The 20,663-nt window shown below is 45.6% G+C and overlaps 1 protein-coding gene and 1 long non-coding RNA gene across 3 annotated transcripts; both read left to right on the top strand.

Moving 5' to 3' along the window:
- The first annotated feature begins 5,481 nt into the window (after window positions 1-5,481).
- Window positions 5,482-10,720, top strand: CDKN1B (cyclin dependent kinase inhibitor 1B). Of its 2 annotated transcripts, none has more exons than XM_054719263.1 (3): window positions 5,482-6,491; window positions 7,059-7,176; window positions 9,357-10,720. In XM_054719263.1, exons 1-3 carry the CDS (start codon window positions 6,017-6,019, stop codon window positions 9,418-9,420), a joined length of 657 nt encoding a protein of 218 aa, XP_054575238.1. In that variant the 5' UTR covers window positions 5,482-6,016; the 3' UTR covers window positions 9,421-10,720. The 2 variants fall into 2 exon arrangements, with proteins under 2 accessions (XP_054575238.1, XP_054575239.1); XM_054719264.1 differs by having other exon boundaries at window positions 7,059-7,189; window positions 9,357-9,422.
- A 3,485-nt stretch (window positions 10,721-14,205) lies between these two features.
- Window positions 14,206-15,989, top strand: LOC114231129 (uncharacterized). Its single transcript, XR_008556640.1, has 2 exons — window positions 14,206-14,305; window positions 15,724-15,989. It is a non-coding gene; the product is annotated as an uncharacterized LOC114231129 (long non-coding RNA).
- The last annotated feature ends 4,674 nt before the right edge of the window (window positions 15,990-20,663 follow it).

Below are 20,663 nucleotides of genomic sequence, written 5' to 3'. Positions count from 1 at the left end.
TGATAAATGGCACACTGTAGGTATGGATGGGACCCAGAAGGCCACACCAACCACGGCATCACTTCACGTTATGTGTCACATGCATGTCTCCAACATAGTCTGTGTTGTCCTCTTAAGGAACATAACCTCTTATTCATTCTTTTCTTGGGGACCCAATTAATTTCATTGCACATACTGGCTTAATGAAGCCAATTTCTTTAACTTTTCCTATTTCCTATCTCCCAAACTTCCCTCTGTCTTAGTTAAGATGGACTGTAAAATGCTATAACAAATAGACGGAAAGTGTAATGGTTCAACAAAATAGTTTATTTATTTTTTCTCAAATCAGTTCAGGGACCCCGGTTGAGGGTGGCTCTAATATCTTCAACACGTGGCTTCTGAGGTTGCGCTAGCATTCCCCTTTACAGTCCACGGGAAGGGGAAGAGAGGCAGAAGTGACGGGGTCCTGTGACAGGTTTTGTGCACGAGGCCTGGAAGACACAGACCTTATTACATTCTGTTGGAAAATAATTATAAGGTCACATCTATCTGCAAAGGAAGCTGGAAAATGTAGTGTAGCTAGGCATCTGTATGCCCAGTTATAATTCTGATACTGGTCAAGAAGGCGAGAATGGGTTTGGGTGGACAGCTAGCAGTCTCTTACTTCTTCCCTCTGTGGTACTTCTCTAATTAATGGCATTATTCTGTAAAATACTCAGGCTTGAGTCCTTACAATCATCCTCCAACCCTCCATCTCTCTCCTTATCTGTTATAACTACCTAAGCAATCCCATATTCATTCCTTGCTTTCTACTGCCTCCTCCACAGCACTGCTCAAGGCTGTTGTATCTCTTGGTTGAGCAACTGTGATCAACCTCCAAAATTACCTCCCTGGGTCCGCCCTTAGAGGCTCATCACACTCATCTTTTACTCTGCTGTCAAGTGCCACTTCTTAACACAAAGATCCAACTGTCCAAGGCAGTTTGAGCACCTTAACGGTTACATCTCTGCTCACCATCAAGCCTGTGAGCACCACATACAGAGCACCTGCAGCTAGGCCTTTGTTGCTCAGGGGATCATTCCAGACTGCCTCCTACTCTCTGTTCCAAACCATCTCATCCCGGTCTCATGGCCCATTGCTTCTACCTTTTTGCCTCACACCAGGACTCTGCCCAACTTTATCTTCCTTTGGATTAACACCATAATGGGACTGTCCACCCAGCTTTCCATTCAGCTATGTCCCAGAGATGGTCTCTCAGGACCCAAGCTTGCTCTTTGTTCAGCAGACAAGTTTAGACAGAGGTCATGTTATTCTCTTCACCAAAAGCAGCATGAGTTCCTATTGCTTATGAATAAAACAGATTTTTTTAAAAGCATGCCATCTACGGCCTGCCTCCATCTGATCCCATTCCACAATGACCACCCTTACCAATACATCCTTATAATCTTCTTGACATTTTTCTCATTCTTTAGCATCTGACTCATGTATCACCTCTTCCAGAACCCTTCCTCTTCCTCTCTCTTTTGTACTCCATCTTTGTACCATGTTCTTCTATGTATTGCTTTCTACCTCTGTAGCTTTTGTGTACACAATGACCTCCCCATCTAGAGTGTATACACCCTATAGACAGGGATTGTGACTTAGTCATCCTTTCAGTCCTCATGCTGCAGAGAATAAAGCCTCGGGGAATATTTTAGCTCATGTTATTCCACTGCTTAAGATCTCCTAATGCTCCAGTGGCTTCCTCTATCACTCAGTCAATGACAGAATCCCTACATAGGACTACAGGGTCGTATAGTATGGAATGTTCCTGTTACCACTCTCCCCTTGCTCCTTGCTGTTCCTCGAACACATCAGACAAGATCCCGCCTCAGAGCCTTTGCATTTGCTGTTCCTTTTATTGAGACACTCTTTCCCCAGATATCTGCATGGCTTGCTTTCTCAATTTCTCAGGGCTTCTCTCCAAGGCCACTTTCTCAATGAGGCCTTCCCCAATCACTGTATTCACATTGGGACTCTTGCAACACTCTCTTTCCCTCTCCCCTGATTATTGTTTCTCCACAGCAGACATCACCTCCTTACATAATACATACTTGCCTCGTTTATTGTGTTTCTCTCTCCCCTTGCTAGAATGTAAGCTGCACCCTAGTTTAAATCTGTTTGTTTACTTCTGCATCCCCAGAACCTAGGATAATGCCTGGCATATGGAAGACACTCCATAGACATTTGCTGAAAGAAAGTAAGAATAATTACACTAATAGAAAGTGTTCAATAAATATTTGTTAAATTGCATGAAAAGTGTCAGGAACAGATGACTGAACTTTCCAAATCCTAAAAATATGTTGGCTTAGGAGAACTGTGAAATTGAGTGAAAGCTGCCTCATTACAAACATCCTTGAGAAAGAACAAATCGCGTCTTTGTGGTGGGAGGGGCAACCGAGCAAGGCAATGCAGACCTTGCGGACACATTAGGGTCTGCGCGGCCGGCCGGCCGGGCTAACCCCACAGCCTGCCTGACTTCCCCATTTGGACACGGTCTACCACGCAGGTGTTTCTCTGAAGTTGTCTCCTCAGCTTGTGAAGCACCCAGAAATCTTGAGTGGCTTCCGTGACACTTCTCAGGTGTAACTAGGAAACTACCAGGAGTAAAAATGACAAAAAACAACAACAACACAAAACATCACCCACGACTAGATTTGGGGTCTTGGGGAAGCAGAGCCCTTGGCAGAACAGTGCAGAGGGAAACTTTCCGTCTCCTCCCACGGCTCCGCCTTGACGCTGTTGATCTGAAATCCTTGTCCGCCCCACTTTTGCAGCCTGCCTACTTTTCGCAGGAGGATGGCGCTCCTGATCCCCGCCTTCCCTCTTCTCTCCTGGACCCATAGTATTTTTTTTTTTTTCTTTTTTCTCACGCTTTGTTGCTGCTAGATGCCGGGCCTTCTCTTTATTTGCTGTTCCGATCTCCGGTGCCTTGACTGTAAACAAAACACATTAGCTCGTAGGAAGGTCGATGTAGGCACAGTTTTTCTGCTGCCAGCCAGACGTCTTGAGGTCGTGTGACTGTGGCTCGTTTACTCCTCGAGATGAACAAAACCACAACATGGTGCTCCTACATATTAACTGAAGAAAGGTTCATTAAGTACAGAGGATAGAAGTATTACTTTTCTACTTTTATGTAGGATATTGAGTCCAAAAATAAAATGAAGCTCTGTGGCAAGGGGTAATCCTCTGGAGTATCTCCATTTACATATTTGTGGTAGTTTGTGTAGTAATGCATGTGAATGCATGCTAATATAGCATGTAGAATTCCCGTATAGTCTAGCAATTATTTTAAAATTTCGACCACAATGATCTAATTTCAGGGATGGGGTATAAATTACGGCACTGAGGCCTACCCGAACTGGGCTGTCCCTCTCTTCCAATTCTCCAGTCTAATAAAACTGGGGCCATGAATTGTAGACAAATGAAGATGAGCCCACCTACTTTGATCCCAGGTGAAATATTTTCTGCCAGGAAAGAAGTCCTGACTTGAAGCAAGTATTGGGCACTGCCTCCCTCACTGCTCCCTGAGCAGGGTATCACCCCTCTCCTTTGGGAATCTGCATTTTAGTTGAACTCGTGGATAGTGATACCAAAGGCCAGTGACAGCGACATTTAAATAGCAGCGACCACAGGCCACCTCAAGGAAACATCTGCAAGGCATCCCCTGGCATGTGAAGGAGCCACTTTGAATTATTTGTAAGAGAGAAGGACCTGCAGGTGACAGCACAGGCAAGCGCAGACAAAAAAACTGAACCAGCTGGGGCCATCAGGTAGGAAAGAAACAAAATAGAACCAGCTTGAGAGAGGAGACCTCTGTCTGATCCTGTCTCTGCTGCCCACTGGACACGTGTCCCTGGACGGGAATCCTCTGAGTGTCAATTTCCTCAGTGGTAAAAAGAGGGGGGGGGGTGAACCATCGGGCTGCGAAGGTCTCTCTGAGCTCTGACACTATGGTGTGTATGAGGTGAAGCAGGCACGGAGGGAACAAACAATAATGTGGCTAAGAAAAGTTAAAAACCAAACTCACCTGTAGCATAGATGCATAAGAAAACACCGCTGCTGTGGACTATTAGAATGGAAGGAGATTAGTTTCCAGTAAAATATGTTAATTTGGGCTCAAACCAAGATTATATGTATGGGGAAGGGGGGTGGCAGTGGAAGACCCAATGAGATCTGAGCTGTCCCAGCCGTGCCCTCGCTGTTTTACCTCCTCCCACCCTGCTCAAGACCACACTGATAGGGACATTTCAGGTTGCCAAGGGGAGCGGAGAAATGCCTGAACAATATCAGTTCTAAAGTCATGGCTGTGGTGGTTTCAGAAATCACTGCATCATCTGGACTTCCAGATTGTGACAGGTCCAAAAGCATTCACTTGGCACCTGCCTGTTGTTCTGGGTGGGAGAAGGGCATCTGGAGAGAAAGGAGGGAGAAGGAAGGAGCTGTTGTAGTTGGCGGCGGGACTCGGGTAGAGGAAACTACTACAACCGGGGAAAGAACTGAAAAATACACACCAAGAGACGAGTTCCTACACGCAGCCCACGTCCATGGCTTTAACCCGTGTTCGCGAGGCAAGAACCTGGGCCAGGGGTGTAGGTAACCTCGCTTTTGAACACTAACGGTGTTTTGAGACAGCTACAACGTTTACTAGGGACTCCGGAGGCCAGTTTGAGTTTTAGATCCTGAAATCTTATTTTTATTGAGAGCTTGGGTTCAGAATACACACTATATCATCAATGTCACGCCTACTCCAGGCTCACCTGTAGAAAGACGTTCGCCGTGGCTTCTTCCCTAAGCCCCCTGTCTCCCCCTAGAATAGCTGAGCCTTCTAGGTTACGGGTGAGCTAACCACTTGCTCGCCCGCAGCTAAGGCTCCCAGACCCTCAAGCCCAGTATTTCCCCGCCTCTCCCCGCAGCGCTAGAAGTTGGGGCGGCAGGTAAGAGCCCGGCTGCGGGCAGAGCCCCCAACGTCTGCCTCCCCCCGCTAGGTGCCCGCAGTGCGGGGGAAACAAGACCGCCCCCGAGGCGCACAAAGAGCAGCCAGCAGCCTCTGAGATCATCGGGTCCAGCCCTTCGCTTCCCCGCGGAGGAGCGGGAGACCCGGGCTCCGGGCGGGACGGCTGCGCGCCCGTCGGCGCAGCGCAAGGCCCCGCCGCCCCGGCCCCTCCCCACCTTCCCAGCCGTTTGGCTAGTTTGTTTGTCTCTCTCTCTCTCTTTTTTTTTTTTTTCATTTCTCCGAGGCCAGCCGGAGCAGGTTTGCTGGCAGCAGTACACCTCCAGCAATCACGGGACCAGCCAATCTCCGGGCGGCGCTTTCGGAGTCGGCGCGCTCGGGGAGGCGGGGAGGCGGCCGGATCGCTCCGGGGCCACCTTAAGGCCGCGCTCGCCAGCCTCGGCGGGGCGGCTCCCGGCGCCGCAACCAATGGATCTCCTCCTCTGTTTAAATAGACTTGCGGTGTCAATCATTTTCTTCTTCGTCAGCCTCCCTTCCACCGCCATATTGGGCGACTAAGAAAAGGGGGCTCGCCTTTTCGGGGTGTTCTTCTCCCCGTCCCCTCTTTCTCATCCCCCCCTCTGCGACCCTGACGCCGGCCAGGTTTGGAGAGCCGCTCGGTTCGCGGGGACCCGCGGGCTTGCACCGGCCTGGACCCGGACGGGCTCGGCCGCCCCCCGCCTCTCGCCTCTCCCCTCCCCTCCCCGCCCTCCCGCTCGCCGGGACACTTGATCGGCGGAGACTCGGGGCTGCCTGGCCGGGGCTTCCCCCTCACCCCTCCCTCGACCCAGCGCGCTCCTGACGTTCGCCAGTTACTCGTTGGGGTTTGTTTCTCTTGGCTCCCAGGGCAGTCGCAGGGCTTATAAGAGCAGCAGTTCGGGGCTGGGTCGGGGCGTTTTGTTTTGTTCGGTTTTGTTTTCCGAGCGAGAGAGAGAGAGAGAGAGAGAGAGAGAGAGCGAGAGCGAGAGAGCGAGAGAGAGGCGGTCGTCCAGACCTGGGAGGAAGATGTCAACCGTGCGAGTGTCTAACGGGAGCCCGAGCCTGGAGCGGATGGACGCCCGACAGGCCGAGTACCCCAAGCCCTCCGCCTGCAGAAACCTCTTCGGCCCCGTGGACCACGAAGAGTTGACCCGGGACTTGGAGAGGCACTGCCGAGACATGGAAGAGGCGAGCCAGCGCAAGTGGAATTTTGATTTCAAGAATCACAAGCCCCTGGAGGGCAGATACGAGTGGCAGGAGGTGGAGAAGGGCAGCTTGCCCGAGTTCTACTACCGAGCCCCGCGGCCGCCCAAAGGCGCCGGTAAGGTGCCCGCGCCGGAGAGCCAGGATGTCAGCGGGAGCCGCCCGGCGGCGCCTCTCGTCGGGGCCCCGGCGACCTCCGAGGACGCGCACTTGGGGGAGCCAAAGACTGATGCGTCGGACGGCCAGCCGGGCTTAGCGGAGCCGTGCGCCGGGATGCGGAAGCGACCTGCCGCCGACGGTAAGGACCCTCCCCAAGCCATAAAACGTCTGTCTGTCTGCCTGTCTGTCTGGGGCACCGCCTCGCCTGCTCGCGGGGCTTAACCCATCCCCTTTCTGTTCAGCCTACTCTGGGGTAGCTCCTTAGGAGGGAACTTTCGTAATCTGAGGTTGCGCGTGCTGTCTGCCTGCCTCTCTGTGTTTATGATTTGTGAGTCAGGAGCCCGAGATTGTGTTATCTGATAATTTTTACTAACCGAAAGCATCGCCGATGCTCCCTCCCCGTCTGGCCGGCGGTGGGTAGGTGACCACGTTGGGGGGGGGGGGGGTTCTCAGCGGCCTCCCTCTACACTTGGGAGAGGGCGTTTTGGGGCGTAGCCAGCACTGTCTGTTCTGTAAAAAACAACCTCAGAGTGTGTGTGCCCTGCCCGAAAGGCCCCTGGGTCTGACGGGCCCAGGCATGGTGGGTGGAGGTGGTGGGTTTTTCATTCCGCGACTCTTGAGCCAACTTCTGCCAGCCATTGTTTTTTTCTAATAAAGATGGTGTGTGTTCTTTTTTTTTTTTCTTTTAATCCCCTCTTGTCCCTAGATGCCTCTTCTCAAAACAAAAGAACCAACAGAACAGATGAAAATGTGTCAGACGGTTCCCCGAACGCGGGCTCCGTGGAGCAGACGCCCAAGAAGCCGGGCCTCCGAAAACGTCAAACGTAAATTGCTCGGGTGGGTTGATGACCAGGAGCAAATAACCCGACGCCCAGATCGGCCTGCGGGAACTCTCTCTGAGCTCTCAAACCCCGAGATAACCTGATCTCGGGGGTTGCCGGCAGATTAGAGCTTGTGGGTTTTTCCTTTTGTTTATATTTTGTTAAGTCAAAAAAAAAGCAGGAATGGCGAAGGCTGTGGGGCATCCCTGTGGGGATACTGTATTTCTGCTCAGTTTCCATGTCCTCGGGTCATTTTCCCTTGGAACACCAAAGGACTGGAGCAAGCGTCCCAGAGAAGTCCTTGTAATCAGGGCCCTGTGGGTAGCAACTGTAAGTTCCCTGTGAGTCCCACCAAAACATGCTGGGAACAATAGATAGGTTCTTTCCTCATCTGACCAAGACCAAGGGGGTGTATGCCTCAGACCCACTTCAGGAGAATTCATTTCCTAGAGGTTCATGTTCTGTGAATAACAGATTCTGGGCCATACATGGAAAAATGCCCCCCCCCAAAAAATAAAAAAAAAGATTAAATTTAAATTTTGAGGGATATGTTTAGGCACAAATGGCACGTATTTGGTTGAGCAAATCGAAATGCAAAAAGAGAGGTGTGTTGTGTTCTTTTATCTATCATTTCTATAAACTGTCACTTTCCCTGTTTTCTGATAAGTTTGAGGTCAGAGAAGGAAGCTGCATATTTTTAAAAAACCAAAATAGAAAGCTCAAACAACAGCAACAACGAAGGTTCCTACAGACGTTCTGGTAACCCTGAAGTTGCAGAGCAGAAGTTAAATTAACTCTGCCAGAGTAAGCAGTCCAGGAACACGTCAGCATGTGTATGCTAATCACGCTATAACAGGGCGATCTGGATATTTGTATGGTAAATGGATAGTAGATATCAGGGTTGTCGAGGGTGGGTCTACCCCCAAACAAGGGAAGTGGAGATTTTTCCATCTACTAAAATCAGTCAACATAAATAATTTGAATAACTCGCCTCCCCCAACTTTACATGGATTAGCTATTCATAATGATCAAAATATAGATATTAATAGTTTGTATACTTCTTACAGACAAGACTGGTGACCTCTTCTCCCCCTCCCCACCCCCCATACATGCTTATAGCCTACCATATAAAGAGATCCTAATAGAGGTTGGTACTAACTTTTAAAATCCTCATTTATAAAAATTTAAAAAATAAGTTAAAGAACCATAGGGATTAAGGTGGGATTCAAGTGTGTTGTGTTTTTAAATCATAATGTCATATATATGACTTCTTCAAATACATCTGATATTTTTCAGAGCTTATACAAAATGGCACTATAGACCCTCTATATTACAGCTGTATATGAAGGGGGAAAATTGGATGAAAACCTGTTCTGACACATCCTCATCACCTGCAGCTATTGTTGGTTTGTGACTTGTGGCCTAGCTCATTAGATGAGCCACAGTAAAGCAGACCTACTGGATTTTGACCTGGTTCCATTCTGACATAGAGAGGCATTTGTTAGTAAATACTGCCCTTTCAGAGAATACTAGAAATAATAGTAAGGCCCTATTCAGGAGCATTCATAGGTATATCCTGTATATGACTAAGGCACTAGGACATTTTGAAAAAAATGTTCATAGAATTTTCTTAGTAGACTAGAAGTTGTATTTTCCACCGTTTCTCAAATTTAGAAACTTTTGCAACTCTTGAGTGTTACAGTTTCTTAATTTTCCTCTCTCTGTTCTTTCTCACCATCTTTGACCCCGATTCTCTAGACCAGGGTTTCTCAACCTCTGCACTGTTGACATTTTGGGCCAAGTAAGCCTTTGTTGTGGGAGGCTGTCCTGTGCATGGTAGAATGTTTGGCAGCATCCCTGGTCTCTCCCACTAGATAGATGCCAGTAGCACCCCCCTTGTGACAACCAAAAATGTCTCCAAACATTGCCAAATGTCTCCTGGGGGACAGAATTGCCCACTGTGGAGAACCAGTGCTGCAGACAAAAGTACACAACACAGAGGAGAGCAAAAATTCAGTGAAGGGAAGAAACATTGGGTAGAGATGACTACAGCCATCAACTTTGAGTACATACTTTCTTTTCCATCAGGTATTCCCCAACTAAGACAGGGACAACTCCTGTACTTTATTGGTAATGTTATCCTAGTGCTTTTCTCCTAATTCTTTCCTCTGTTTCTCTTGCAGAATTGAGAGTATGTTTCCTTGTTTATCAGACATCTCACTGCTTGGCGAAGCAAGGAAGATATGAATTAAACATTTTAAATACATATCGCTGACTCCATGGAATGGATGTCCTGTATAAGCACTGAAAAGGAACAACACAATAACACTAAAATTTTAGGCACTCTTAAGTGATCTGCCTCTAAAAGCATTGGATGTAGCATCGTGCAATTAGGTTTTTCCTTATTTGCTTCATTGTACTACCTGTGTATATAGTTTTTAGCTTTTATGTAGCATATAAACTTTGGGGAAGGGAGGGGAGGGTGGGGAGGGTGGAGCTGAGGAATTGGCTTTGGTAGGTATGAAGAGCTTGCTTCGATTTAGAGCAAGGAGAAAATTATTTGACTTAACATGAAGAGAAGCAGTTTAAGGAAGGGGTTTGAATTGTTTTCTTTAAAGATGTAATGTCCCTTTCAGTGAAAACTGATAACTTCGTTTTAAAAATCATCCAAATTTGAACACTGGCTACAAATAATTGCTATTTATTTTTTACATGAAGCTATTTTTTCATTTGGGAGCTCTGATGATTCCGTTATGTAGCAGTAAATGGCTTTTTTTTTTTTTTAAACAACAAAAAACTGTCCTTCTCAGTACTCCCCTTAAAATTGGAATTTACCAGTTAATTATTTAGCAGCTAGGTAATCACTCCAGGTAATTATAGGCAAAAAAATAAAAATAAAAATAAATGGAGGGGGGAGTCTGAATGCTCAGAATCAACCATCTAATTTTTACCAGATTTGTTGAGAAAATTTCTGAATTTTCTTTTCACTTTGGGATATGTAGACACAGTCAAAATAATTCTAAATCCTTGGATATTTTTTAAAAGATCTGTAAGTAATTTCACATGAAAAATAATGAAATAATTTTAAATTTAAAGTTTCTTATTCTCTTTGCTAATTTGCCCAAAGGAAAGTAGTGTTTTAAGAGGTAAGTGTGTATACAAAAAGCCCGTCTATAAGTGAAATGGATACTACATCTTTAAACAGTATTTTTCATTTCCTGTGTATGTGTATGAAACAAAACCATTTCAAGTGTACCTGTGTACATAACTCTGTAAAGACACTGAAAAATTATACTAACTTATTTATGTTAAAAAAGATTTTTTTTTTTAATCTAGACAATATACAAGCCAAAGTGGCATGTTTTGTGCATTTGTAAATGCTGTATTGGGTAGAATAGATTTTTCCCCCTTCTTCTGTTAAATAATATGGCTGTGCTTAAAAGGTTGCATACTGAGCCAAGTATAATTTTTTGTAATGTGTGAAAAGATCCAATTATTGTTACATATCAAACAATCAATAAAGAAAGCTTCCATAGCTATTCATTGAGTTGAACTGTGAATATTGTGTTTTACTAAGCTTGAGGTATTCAACCTGGCGTTTTAGTCATATTTACACAAATAGAGTAGGAAGTGGAAAATATCTAGACAATTCAGGCCCACAACTCATATGTTTATGTGGGTCCGAATGTAGTAGTAGCTATTTTCCACTTAGTTCTATAAGGGTGGACAAAACTGTACAAGTAAAAAATGGAAAAGCCATATTTTCATATAAATAAGATGGTTAAATTCTCCATTAGTTCAAATATTTATGTCTTCTAGGATATGAATGTGTCAGAACTAAAAATTCTTACATAAGTGTACACTGATGACACATTTGCAGGATTGAAAATGAAAGTAACATTGGTGGCTTCTCTAAATTCTCTATTTACAACATGCAAAGTGTTGTGGGGAATTAGAGCAATTGTTTAGACCGTCTAATCAACACCCCTTGTGCAAAATATTCAAATGTATAGGCCCTTTAGAAATTAGTGTGCATTACACACTAATTTAGATAAAACCAGCATTCTTCAAATTTAACTGGTCATCATACACAAGTTCCTAAACTTATAAATTTCCTGGTAATCTACACAACCCAAAATTGGTTAAACACAAAAATCAGAGGGTTTTAGGTTCTCATATTCACAGCAGAGATAATTTTTACTTAAGTAAGAAAAAAAATTAAGATTTTAAAGTCAGATTTACTAAAATAATTCCTGTAATTTTACATTCTCTTCAAAATGTAAAAGTAAATTATTTTTTTCTAGGAAACTGCAAATGGTTAAATTGCAAAAATCTGAATTTGAGTTAAATTGTTTCCCTCAAGTAGTTACATTTACATTGTTGCGCCCCAAAAGGGGGCTCTAAACAAGATAGTTTCAGCTTATTTTGACCCGAAGTTGGTGTGTGTGTGTGTGTGTGTGTGTGTGTGTGTTTTAAAAATAGGGTTGACTCTCTACAGCTGCGGGAAGGGAAAAGTAGGTCCTTTGCTGGCTGGGCTACATTTTTCCAAGTAGGTATTATTTTAATTAAAGACTGAAAGGTGTTTTTTGTGATTCTATTCAGAACACGTATGGGTGTTTTTCAGGAAGACACTAAGAAAGCAAGAAAAACAATTCAAAAGGGGGAGGAAGGAGTGGAGGGAGAATCAGGAAATAATGAAATAAAAGTTTCTCTGAACCACAAAGGGTACTTTAAAAATAAAAAGTGTTCCTAACAAGAAAAAAATTCCTCTTAATTGTTGCCTGTACCCCATTTTCCCTTCCTAAAGAGGCCCCTTTAATGTGAATTTTTAGAGACTGCGTTGCAGGAGTGCTGGGCCAGGAAGCGGTGGATGCTCGCCGCGCTAGGCACGTTCACGGGCACGCAGCCCCCGGTCGTCGTGTCGATCCCTTACACCTCTGAGTCACGTCTCCAGACGCGTCCCCCGCGACTCGGAGCGTCCTCTTCCCCAGGCCAGCACTGCGTCGCCCGCCGCGAGCGTCCCTCGGAGGGGACCGGGCCACCAGCACCGGCCACCTTCCTGCCCGGCTACCCTGGCCCCCGCGCCGTCGTCTCCCCGAACTGGCCCGCAGTTCGGCGTTCGCCCGCCGCGGTAGTTGCGGGGTCGGGCTGGCTGACGCTTCGGGACAAGAAGACCCCTTCGAGCTCTGGGTCTTCAACTTGCAGCTCCCGCACCGCCGGGGTTCCTGAGCGCAGGACCCGCGCCCCGGGCGCCCGCAGGCCGCGAAGGGCGGCTGCGTCTCCGCCTGCGCAGCGGTGCTGAGCGGTTTCTCAGAAACTTGCCTCCCTCATCATCTCTCCTCTGGGCGAAGAGAGAAGCGGGAGCCCCCCCCCCCCCCCCCCGCCAATTCCTCTCGGCAAACAGACCCTCCCCATCATACTCTGCTACCTCCAGAGCGGTGGGGGGACCTGAGCGAAAGGGAGAACTTTCCCGAGTTCGTGTACCCTCCAGGGCAGTAGCACGCTCCCCCACCCCCACCCCCCACCCCGGGCTCCAATGACCCGCAGCCCCGCGCTTTTCGAAAGGCTTCCCGGCTCGCCGGCAGCCAGGAGGGCCGCCGTGGCGCACCGGAGGGTCGCTTCCTCCCTTCCCTCCGCTTGGCGAAGTCCTCGGTCGCATCCCCAGCTGCCTAGCAAGAGAGCCGGGGCAGGGAAGCACTAGCAGAGGTTACGATTGGGGGGCGGAAGGGACCGAGGACATAAAAAAAGGGAGCGGGGCCGATGGCCGTTCTGGCCACGGTGCGCCCACCGCCCTGGCCGCGCGCAGCGACCTTTCCTGGCAAGTCTTGGAACACTGCCTTCGCCATTTCATCTTCATCATCATCATCAGCGTCGATACTTGCTCTTCATAAGCTTTTTTTAGATAGAAAAGGATGTTTTAGAAGCTCGTCTAGGCTCTCCGATCCGTTTCTCAGAGTACTAACTTTTTAAAAGTTGCCATCTCTTCCACCTGAGCCACACCCTACGCTCAGTCCCCCTTCCCTCCCGGGCAAATGGAAGGTAAAAATACGGCAAGCGAGCCGGGGGTGGGGGAGAAGAGTGCCCACGATCATGCTAGAACCACCACCCGGGGCGGGGGCAGAACTCGGGGACCTGGTCAACAACCGGGCTCTCGTGGGGGTGGGGTGGGTGGGGTCAGCCTCAGAGCCCGCAGAACCGAAAGTGTATATTTACACGTAAACTCGTCTGTGTGTGTCCCCCACCCGCGTACCAGCTCCGTCTCGCGTGGGGGGGTGGTGGTGGGGGGGACACAGAGTAGGGAGGAATCGGAAAGTGAAAGACACAAAAAGAACTCTGCGTGCTGGGCGCGAAACGTCGAGGCGCCTCGAAAGGAACGTGAAGGAAAAGCCGGGAGAAGGCGCGCAGCCGAGCCCGGTCCGGGGGATTGCATCACTGCAGCTCCCCCGCAAGAAAATGGGCTCCAAACCGCGGCCACCATCATGGCGCTCGGGCCGGGCCGCGCTTCCCGCGCGCATTCCCCGAGCGCTCGGGCCACGGGCACCGAGCCTCCAGCCAGCATTTTGCAAACATTTCCTCTCCCGCGCGCTCGCGCGCGCGCGCGCCTGTACCCCCACCCCCTCCTTCCTTTTGTGTGCGTGTGTGTGCGTGTGTGTGTGTGTGTGTGTGTGTGTGCGTCGGTGTGACTGTGTGTGGACTGGAGAACTTGCAGATTGTTTTTTTCCTCTCTTTTTTTTCCCCTCCCGTGCTGGTGGTTGTAAACTTGATTGGCATTGGCTGCGCCCACTGACCCCAGCGCGGAGTCCACTGAAGATTTAAGGTGGATCCGAGAGGCTGCCGCTACAGGCGGAGTCTCGCGCTCGAGCTGGTTTTGGAGGAAAAAAAAACCACATACACACACACACACACAAAAAAAAACAACCCCAAACCGGGCGCCCGCCGTGTTTTTACGCCTCCCCTGCGGTACCAGCCCCCGCGCGCCCCGCCCGCCTCGCGCTTCCTCCGCCCACCGCCCGCTTCGTCCCCATTGGCCGCTGAGTGCAGTTTGAATTTTTTTTTTTTTCTGGGATGCTTGTTTTCTTGTGAAAAATACAGGTCTCCAGATCGTGTGCCAAAACCGCTTCTGCGGCCCCAGGTGAGGTGTTTGGCTGGTTTTGTGGAGGCGGGAAGGAAGCGGATAGGTGGAGCTTCTGTTCCAAAAATTTCCCCCAAAGTGCGGTTGACAGTGTACAGGCGGGTGGGGTGCGTGGGGCCGCGGTCAGCAACCGGGAGACGCTTCGGCGGGGCCGGAGATGTAGTATAAACGTTAATGGATGTCCAGGCTGCGCCGTTCCGCCGGCCGCGGGCCAGAGGGACCAGGGAGGCGCCGGCAGGAGCTCTGGCGAGGATGCACCTTCCCCTGCCCTGGAAAGGTAGAATCAGGGAAGGCGGGAGGGCGAAGGTGGCCCGGAAAAGACCACCTCACTACCAAGGGGAAAAAGAAAGAAAAGAAAAATAGAAGAAATGCAAATGCAGGGGGGAAAGTATTATTATTTCAGGAGCCACCAAGTCAGGGATCACATAAGTCCGGCAGTCGGTGTCATTTTTTACTGACTTTTTAAAAGAAAGTTGTCTGTCTCCCATTTCCAGAGTATTTTTATGGAAGGAGAAGGCTAAAACCCAGAGAAGGGATGATTTTGAAAGTGCTTTGACTACTGGATCTGAAAGTTAATTCTTTAGGATAATGTTAGTTGTAAAACAGGTCTACTACATATGATATCCTTCGTTAATTATAAACCAACCATGTTTTACCTTATGGTGAAAAGTTTTAAAGTTTATCACAATTTAAATTATTCTCCAAATCAGTTTATCTCCAGATTAGTGAAGTTGGCATATAAGCATATGGGTGTTTTGTGAGTTTTTTTGGGGGGGAGGGGAAGGGGGAGTTTTATCTGTTACTCTAGTTACAATGTAGTTGACAATTTGAACCAGAATTTCAGCCCAGCCCTAGTCTAACAGTTCCTGTTCAAACCACTCCATCTATTTTGTAGTTCTTAATCCCCCCAATACTTCCTAGCCCAATTACCCAACCCCTTAAGGTAAGCCCAACCCAGCTAAGCTGCTCAGACCACCATATGCCAACCTGCCTGTGCCCTTGGCAAGGAATTTTTGAGCTAAGATTGCCCCCAAATAGACTGGCTGGCCTCAGTGAATTCATCATTCCTGGACGTGTGAGTCAAGCACTAGTCTGAGTGACCCCTCGATTAGGGACATTGTAGAAAAGATTCGACTATCAAATGAATGTTAAGATTTGTGATTTTTAAAGTCTATTCCAGACCCTTGAGATACTATATTTCTACTAAATTAAGCCATTTTCCTTGCTCATGACCATTTTCTAGAGTCGAGTTGTCCAATATGGTAGCCAGAAGCCATATGTGGCTATTGAGCACTTGAATGTAGTTAGTCCAAACTGAGATGTGCTGTAAGTGTGAAATATACACCAGGTTTCCAGAATTAGTATGAAAAAATATGTTAAATATCTCAGTAATAAATTTTTTAAAATATTGATTTCAGAGAGGAAGGGAGAGGGAGAGAGAGAAACATCAATTGTGAGAAGGAATCATTGATCAGCTGCGGCCTACATGCCCCCACCCTGGGGGTCAAGCCCGAAACCCACGCATGTGCCCAGACCGGAAATCGAACCTTGTCCTCCTAGTTCATAGGTGGATGCTCAACCATAGCGCCACACCAGCCGGACAATAATTTTTATATTGATTATATGTTGAAATGATAAAACTTTTGAATTATCAGGTTAAATAAAAATATTAAATTTAAGTTCATCTGTTTCTTTTTACTATTTTTTAGGGTGGTTACTAGACAATTTTAATTTACAGATGTGACTAGCGTTATATTTGTTGGACATTGCTGTGCTAGACCAACATGAAGCCCCCATCACTGAGTTTGGTGGCTGGTAATACCAAGTAGGTGGTAACTTCCAGCTGCCATCCTAACTTCCCAAGTTAAATCAAGGCTTAAACTCAGCCATTGGAACCTTTAAAAAGAATGTTACCAACACCTAACACCTACCATTTAATCGTTAACACAGTATTGGGTTTGAGCCCAGACCATGGAAATACGGTATAGATATGTCTAATTAAGTCAGATTTGATCACAGCTTTCCACATTTTGTAAAGAGAGAAACTGGGAAGTCCAATGTGTTAGGAATGACTCTGGAAAAAATGTGGACCCCAAACAAAACTTCCACAAGTAATTTTTCACTACCACTGTTCAGCAGACAGGACGGCAGTAAGAGAAGACTTGAAGAAATGAAAAGGTGAGTCATATTTTTGGATAGGAATACTCAACATGATAAAGATGGCAGTTAATTAATACCTTTTCAATTAAATTTATACCTTTACACTTAAATTCTGATAAGATCTAGTCATCCTATGTTGTTCCGTTGTTCTCTCAGTTTCAGCACTCAGAGCCAAATTGTTTTGATTACTGTAAACTTAGAATATGTTTTAATTTCTGGTAGCACTAATCCTCCACACCCCAACTAGACCCTGCAAATATACCGTAATCCCTATTGGCATTAAAAAATAAAGTGAGATTTTTATCTCACACTTTATACCAGGATAAATTTCTGAAGGATTTAAGTGAAGTGTAAAAAAATTAAAATTAAGCCCTAGCTCGTTTTGCTCAGTGGATAGAGCATCACCCTGTAGACTAAAGAGTCCCAGGTATGATTCTGGTCAAGGGCATGAACTTCGGAACTTCGGTTGCAGGCTCCTCCCTGGTCGGGGCCCTGGTCAGGGCTTGTGCAGGAGGCAAACAATTGATGTGTTTCTCTCACATCAATGTTTCTCTCTGTCTCTCCCTCTCACTTCCTCTCTCCCTAAAAATCAATGGAAAAAATATCCTCGAGTGAGGATTAACAACAATAACAAAAAAATTTAAAATTAAAAAAAATGAATCCATGGACATACCAGAAGAAACCTCAGAGGATTAAAAAAACATATAAGCCGAAACCGGTTTGGCTCAGTGGGTAGAGTGTCAGCCTGCGGACTCAAGGGTCCCCGGGTTCGATTCCGGTCAAGGGCATGTACATTGGTTGCGGGCACATCCCCGGTGGGGGGTGTGCAGGAGGCAGCTGGTCAATGTTTCTCTCTCATCGATGTTTCTAGCTCTCTATCCCTCTCCCTTCCTCTCTGTAAAAAATCAATAAAAATATATTTTTTTAAAAAAAGAAGAAACATAATCTCAGAGTGGGGAAGGTCTAAGTATGACACAGAACATAAAATTCATAAAATGTAATATTGATAACTTGATGATATAAAAATAAAAATGTTTTGCATGACAAAACCTGCCATAGTAGAGTGAAAAAAATGAGATGGGGTTTGTGTGAGTATACTTAGTGCCACTGAGCTGTATAGTTAAAAATATATATTTTTTCAAATGTATTTTATTGATTTTTTTACAGAGAGAAGGGAGAGGAATAGAGAGTTAGAAACATCTATCAGCTGCCTCCTGCACACCGCTCCCTGGGGATGTGCTGGCAACCAAAGTACATGCCCTTGACCGGACTCAAACCTGGGACCCTTCAGTCCGCAGGCCGACGCTCTATCCACTGAGCCAAACCAGTTAGGGCTAAAAATATTTGAAATGGTAAATTTTATGTTGTTAGGTGTAATTAACTACAGTAGTAAGTAAGTAAATAAAACCGCTAAAATATTTTAAAGGTCATCCATGTTCTAGCTAAGTGAATTTTACACAGTGTTCCGGTCCCATCCTCTGGGAGACAGACACTGCTGCAGTGTTTGACTTCAGGCTCTGGGAGCGTCTGCTTGGGTTTGAGTCCCAGTTACCTGACATACTGCCTGTGAAACTTGTTACAGGTTACTCCACCTTTTAAAGTTTCTGTTTCTGTGGCTATGTAATGAGGCTGTTTACAGTTCTCTCATTGGGTTATTAAACTATTCAGTAAGATGATGTATGTGCAGTACTTAGCGTAGTACCTGGTATACATTTAATAAATAGCCATTATATGTTCATAAACAATATAATTAATAGATGTCCTGTTCTTATTTTGGATTCTCAGGTAACCACAACCAGCACTATATTAACCTTGTAAATATGTTTTCTCACTTTTAAATATGTTCTTATTACTCTTAAAAAGAACAAATGATTTTTTGGTGGCATTTAATGAACAGAATTAATGTATTGCAAAAAATGGTCAAAATGGTACATTTTATGTCATATTTCACCACAATATTTTGAAAAGCTTAAAAAAAAAAAAAGGCATGTGTTGAGTTTAGGGTCATCTCTAATTATCTTAGAAAGAACCTGGTATGGATTTGTGTGTGGTACTAATCAGTAACACACCCATACACAGACAATGGAAAATGTTTGCAATCCATACATCAAAAGGCTAATTTCCCTGATAAACAGTGTCTATAAATAAATGAGAAAAAGCAAACAAACCAATAGAAAAAATAAGCAAAGGCTATGAACATGGTTTTCAGAAAAGGAAATACAAAAGGTTTCTAGAATGTGAAAACATTTATAGTTTGAGACTGTTGGGACATAAATTATATGGAGAATACATAACCTTAAAGAGTTACAATGAGTGCCACTCAGATGCAAAGGTGACTTTTATCCTTCCTCCCCCCCCCCCTTCTGTCCAAGGCCGAGTTTCCCCAGCTTCATTGACCAGAGAAGCAGGAGTTTGTGTGTGTGGAAGCCATGGCCACCTTTCAAGTTCAGGGTAAAATCTCTCTCATTCAAACCGTGTAATCTCTGGCTTACTGGCATCACCTTACTTTCCCTTAGAAATCCCCCGAATCAGCCTCTGAAAGCAGGTACAGTGACCTTTCTCGACACATTCGTCCATTCCTGTTTTTAATGCCTGTACATTAGCCAGTAATCTGAATCTCTGAAATCATCACTTGATTCTGGTTTTTCCTTCAAGTTCTCTATTCTCTTAAAGCTTCAAGCAGAAGAATTTATTATATGATTAATATGAAACGTCAGAGTATATGATGGAGTAAATGGTGTTAGGTTAGAACCACACATACATAATGCCTTTTATATTATGTACTGTGGGTTTACACTTTGATTCAATAGTTCCTTTCTACAGATTTACTTTTGGGAAATGGTCAGATTTGTGACTAAAGATATATTTACCAGCATGATCATTGTGAAGTTACATATTAGACTTTAAAAAGAAACAAAAAACCAAACGACATCCCCTCAGATATAGGATTAAAGGATTGATTATGTGGTTGCAACCATTAAACGTCCAGGTAGCTTTATTTATATTAATATGAAAAGTTGTCCATAATATTAAACCAGGTGTAGAACAATATTTATGGTATGACCCCATTTTTTGTAAAAAAAAAATTTTAAATTTAAAATTCACGTGTGTATGCTTCGATTCCTGAGAGTAGAATTATGAAGAGACTTTCATTTTGTTTATTTACATATTGGTTGTATATTTTAATAATGGATTTTAACAGGAAAAAGCCATAAAGATATTTCAAATTTAAAAATAGTTATTCTTAAAATTCTTGAATGGAGACCAAGTTTCTCTTTGTAGTCTCTCTCCTCAGATATTAGCACAGAGCAAGGCATTTCCATAATTAATTTTCCTTCCTGAACTAAATTTTTTCTGTCTATTTAATTTCAGATATCATTAAATCCCTACATGAATTATGAGGAGTGTTGTGTGTTTGGGTATATGGTTTTGCTTCCAGGGCACATAAATTAAGGCATAAATATCATCCTATTAACTCGGGGCTATCTTAACAAACCATGGAAAATTGAGCCTATTCCATCTTTTTGCCACATGGGATCCTGGTGGTAACATTATCCCAAACCTCACATTCCTTGATCTTTGGCATTTGGCACACCAGGATTCTGCCTGGAATTCAACGGCTCAACTCCCTGCCCGTAGTTTAGTTACTTAGGGCATCGTGCTGGGGAGATCGTTTTAAATTTCAAGTTAGCAGGCCAGTCTGGAACTGTCACTCTCCGTGGGCCGGGCCTGGGCAAACCTTAGGATCTCAGAATACGGAGGATGGGAGATCACTGCATCCACTTTCATTTTGCAAATGAGAAAATTCTAATCCTCGATTTCCTGTAAAGTGAGGAAGTTAAGCAAGATGATTTATAGGTTCCTTTTGGCTTCCAATCCTGTGATTTGTTTCCTAGCCCAGTTCACGCAGTCCATCTCTATGGATCAGGGTTTTTTCCCAGGGAAGCTAGATTACTGATTTTTGGCCGCAAATTACGTACTCACAGGAGTCGGAGGAAGATGACAGTGCAATAGTGTCGGCTGAAGAGTGAACTTTTATGATCTTCCTAGGAAAAAAAGCATGTGCAAGTATAACTTCATGGTTGCTGAGTGGGACTCAGCCCTGCTTCACTGCTGCATGAAGACTCACGGAGTCCCTGCTACGGGCCAGGCTCTCTGTCTTCAACATGACAAACAGAGGAGCTCTGCCCTCGCGGAG

Source organism: Eptesicus fuscus, chromosome 7 (assembly GCF_027574615.1).
Source record: "Eptesicus fuscus isolate TK198812 chromosome 7, DD_ASM_mEF_20220401, whole genome shotgun sequence".
In the NCBI taxonomy this organism is placed as follows: Eukaryota; Metazoa; Chordata; class Mammalia; order Chiroptera; family Vespertilionidae; genus Eptesicus; species Eptesicus fuscus.
Note: the sequence above shows the minus strand (reverse complement) of the source record. Positions and strands in the feature narration are given on the sequence as shown.

Coding starts and splice junctions, on each gene's coding strand:
- CDKN1B (XM_054719263.1), top strand. CDS start 6,017: ATGTCAACCGTGCGAGTGTCTAACGGGAGCCCGAGCCTGGAGCGGATG. Junction 6,492..7,058: donor GAAGCGACCTGCCGCCGACG/GTAAGGACCCTC, acceptor TCTTGTCCCTAG/ATGCCTCTTCTCAAAACAAA. Junction 7,177..9,356: donor GGCCTCCGAAAACGTCAAAC/GTAAATTGCTCG, acceptor TTTCTCTTGCAG/AATTGAGAGTATGTTTCCTT.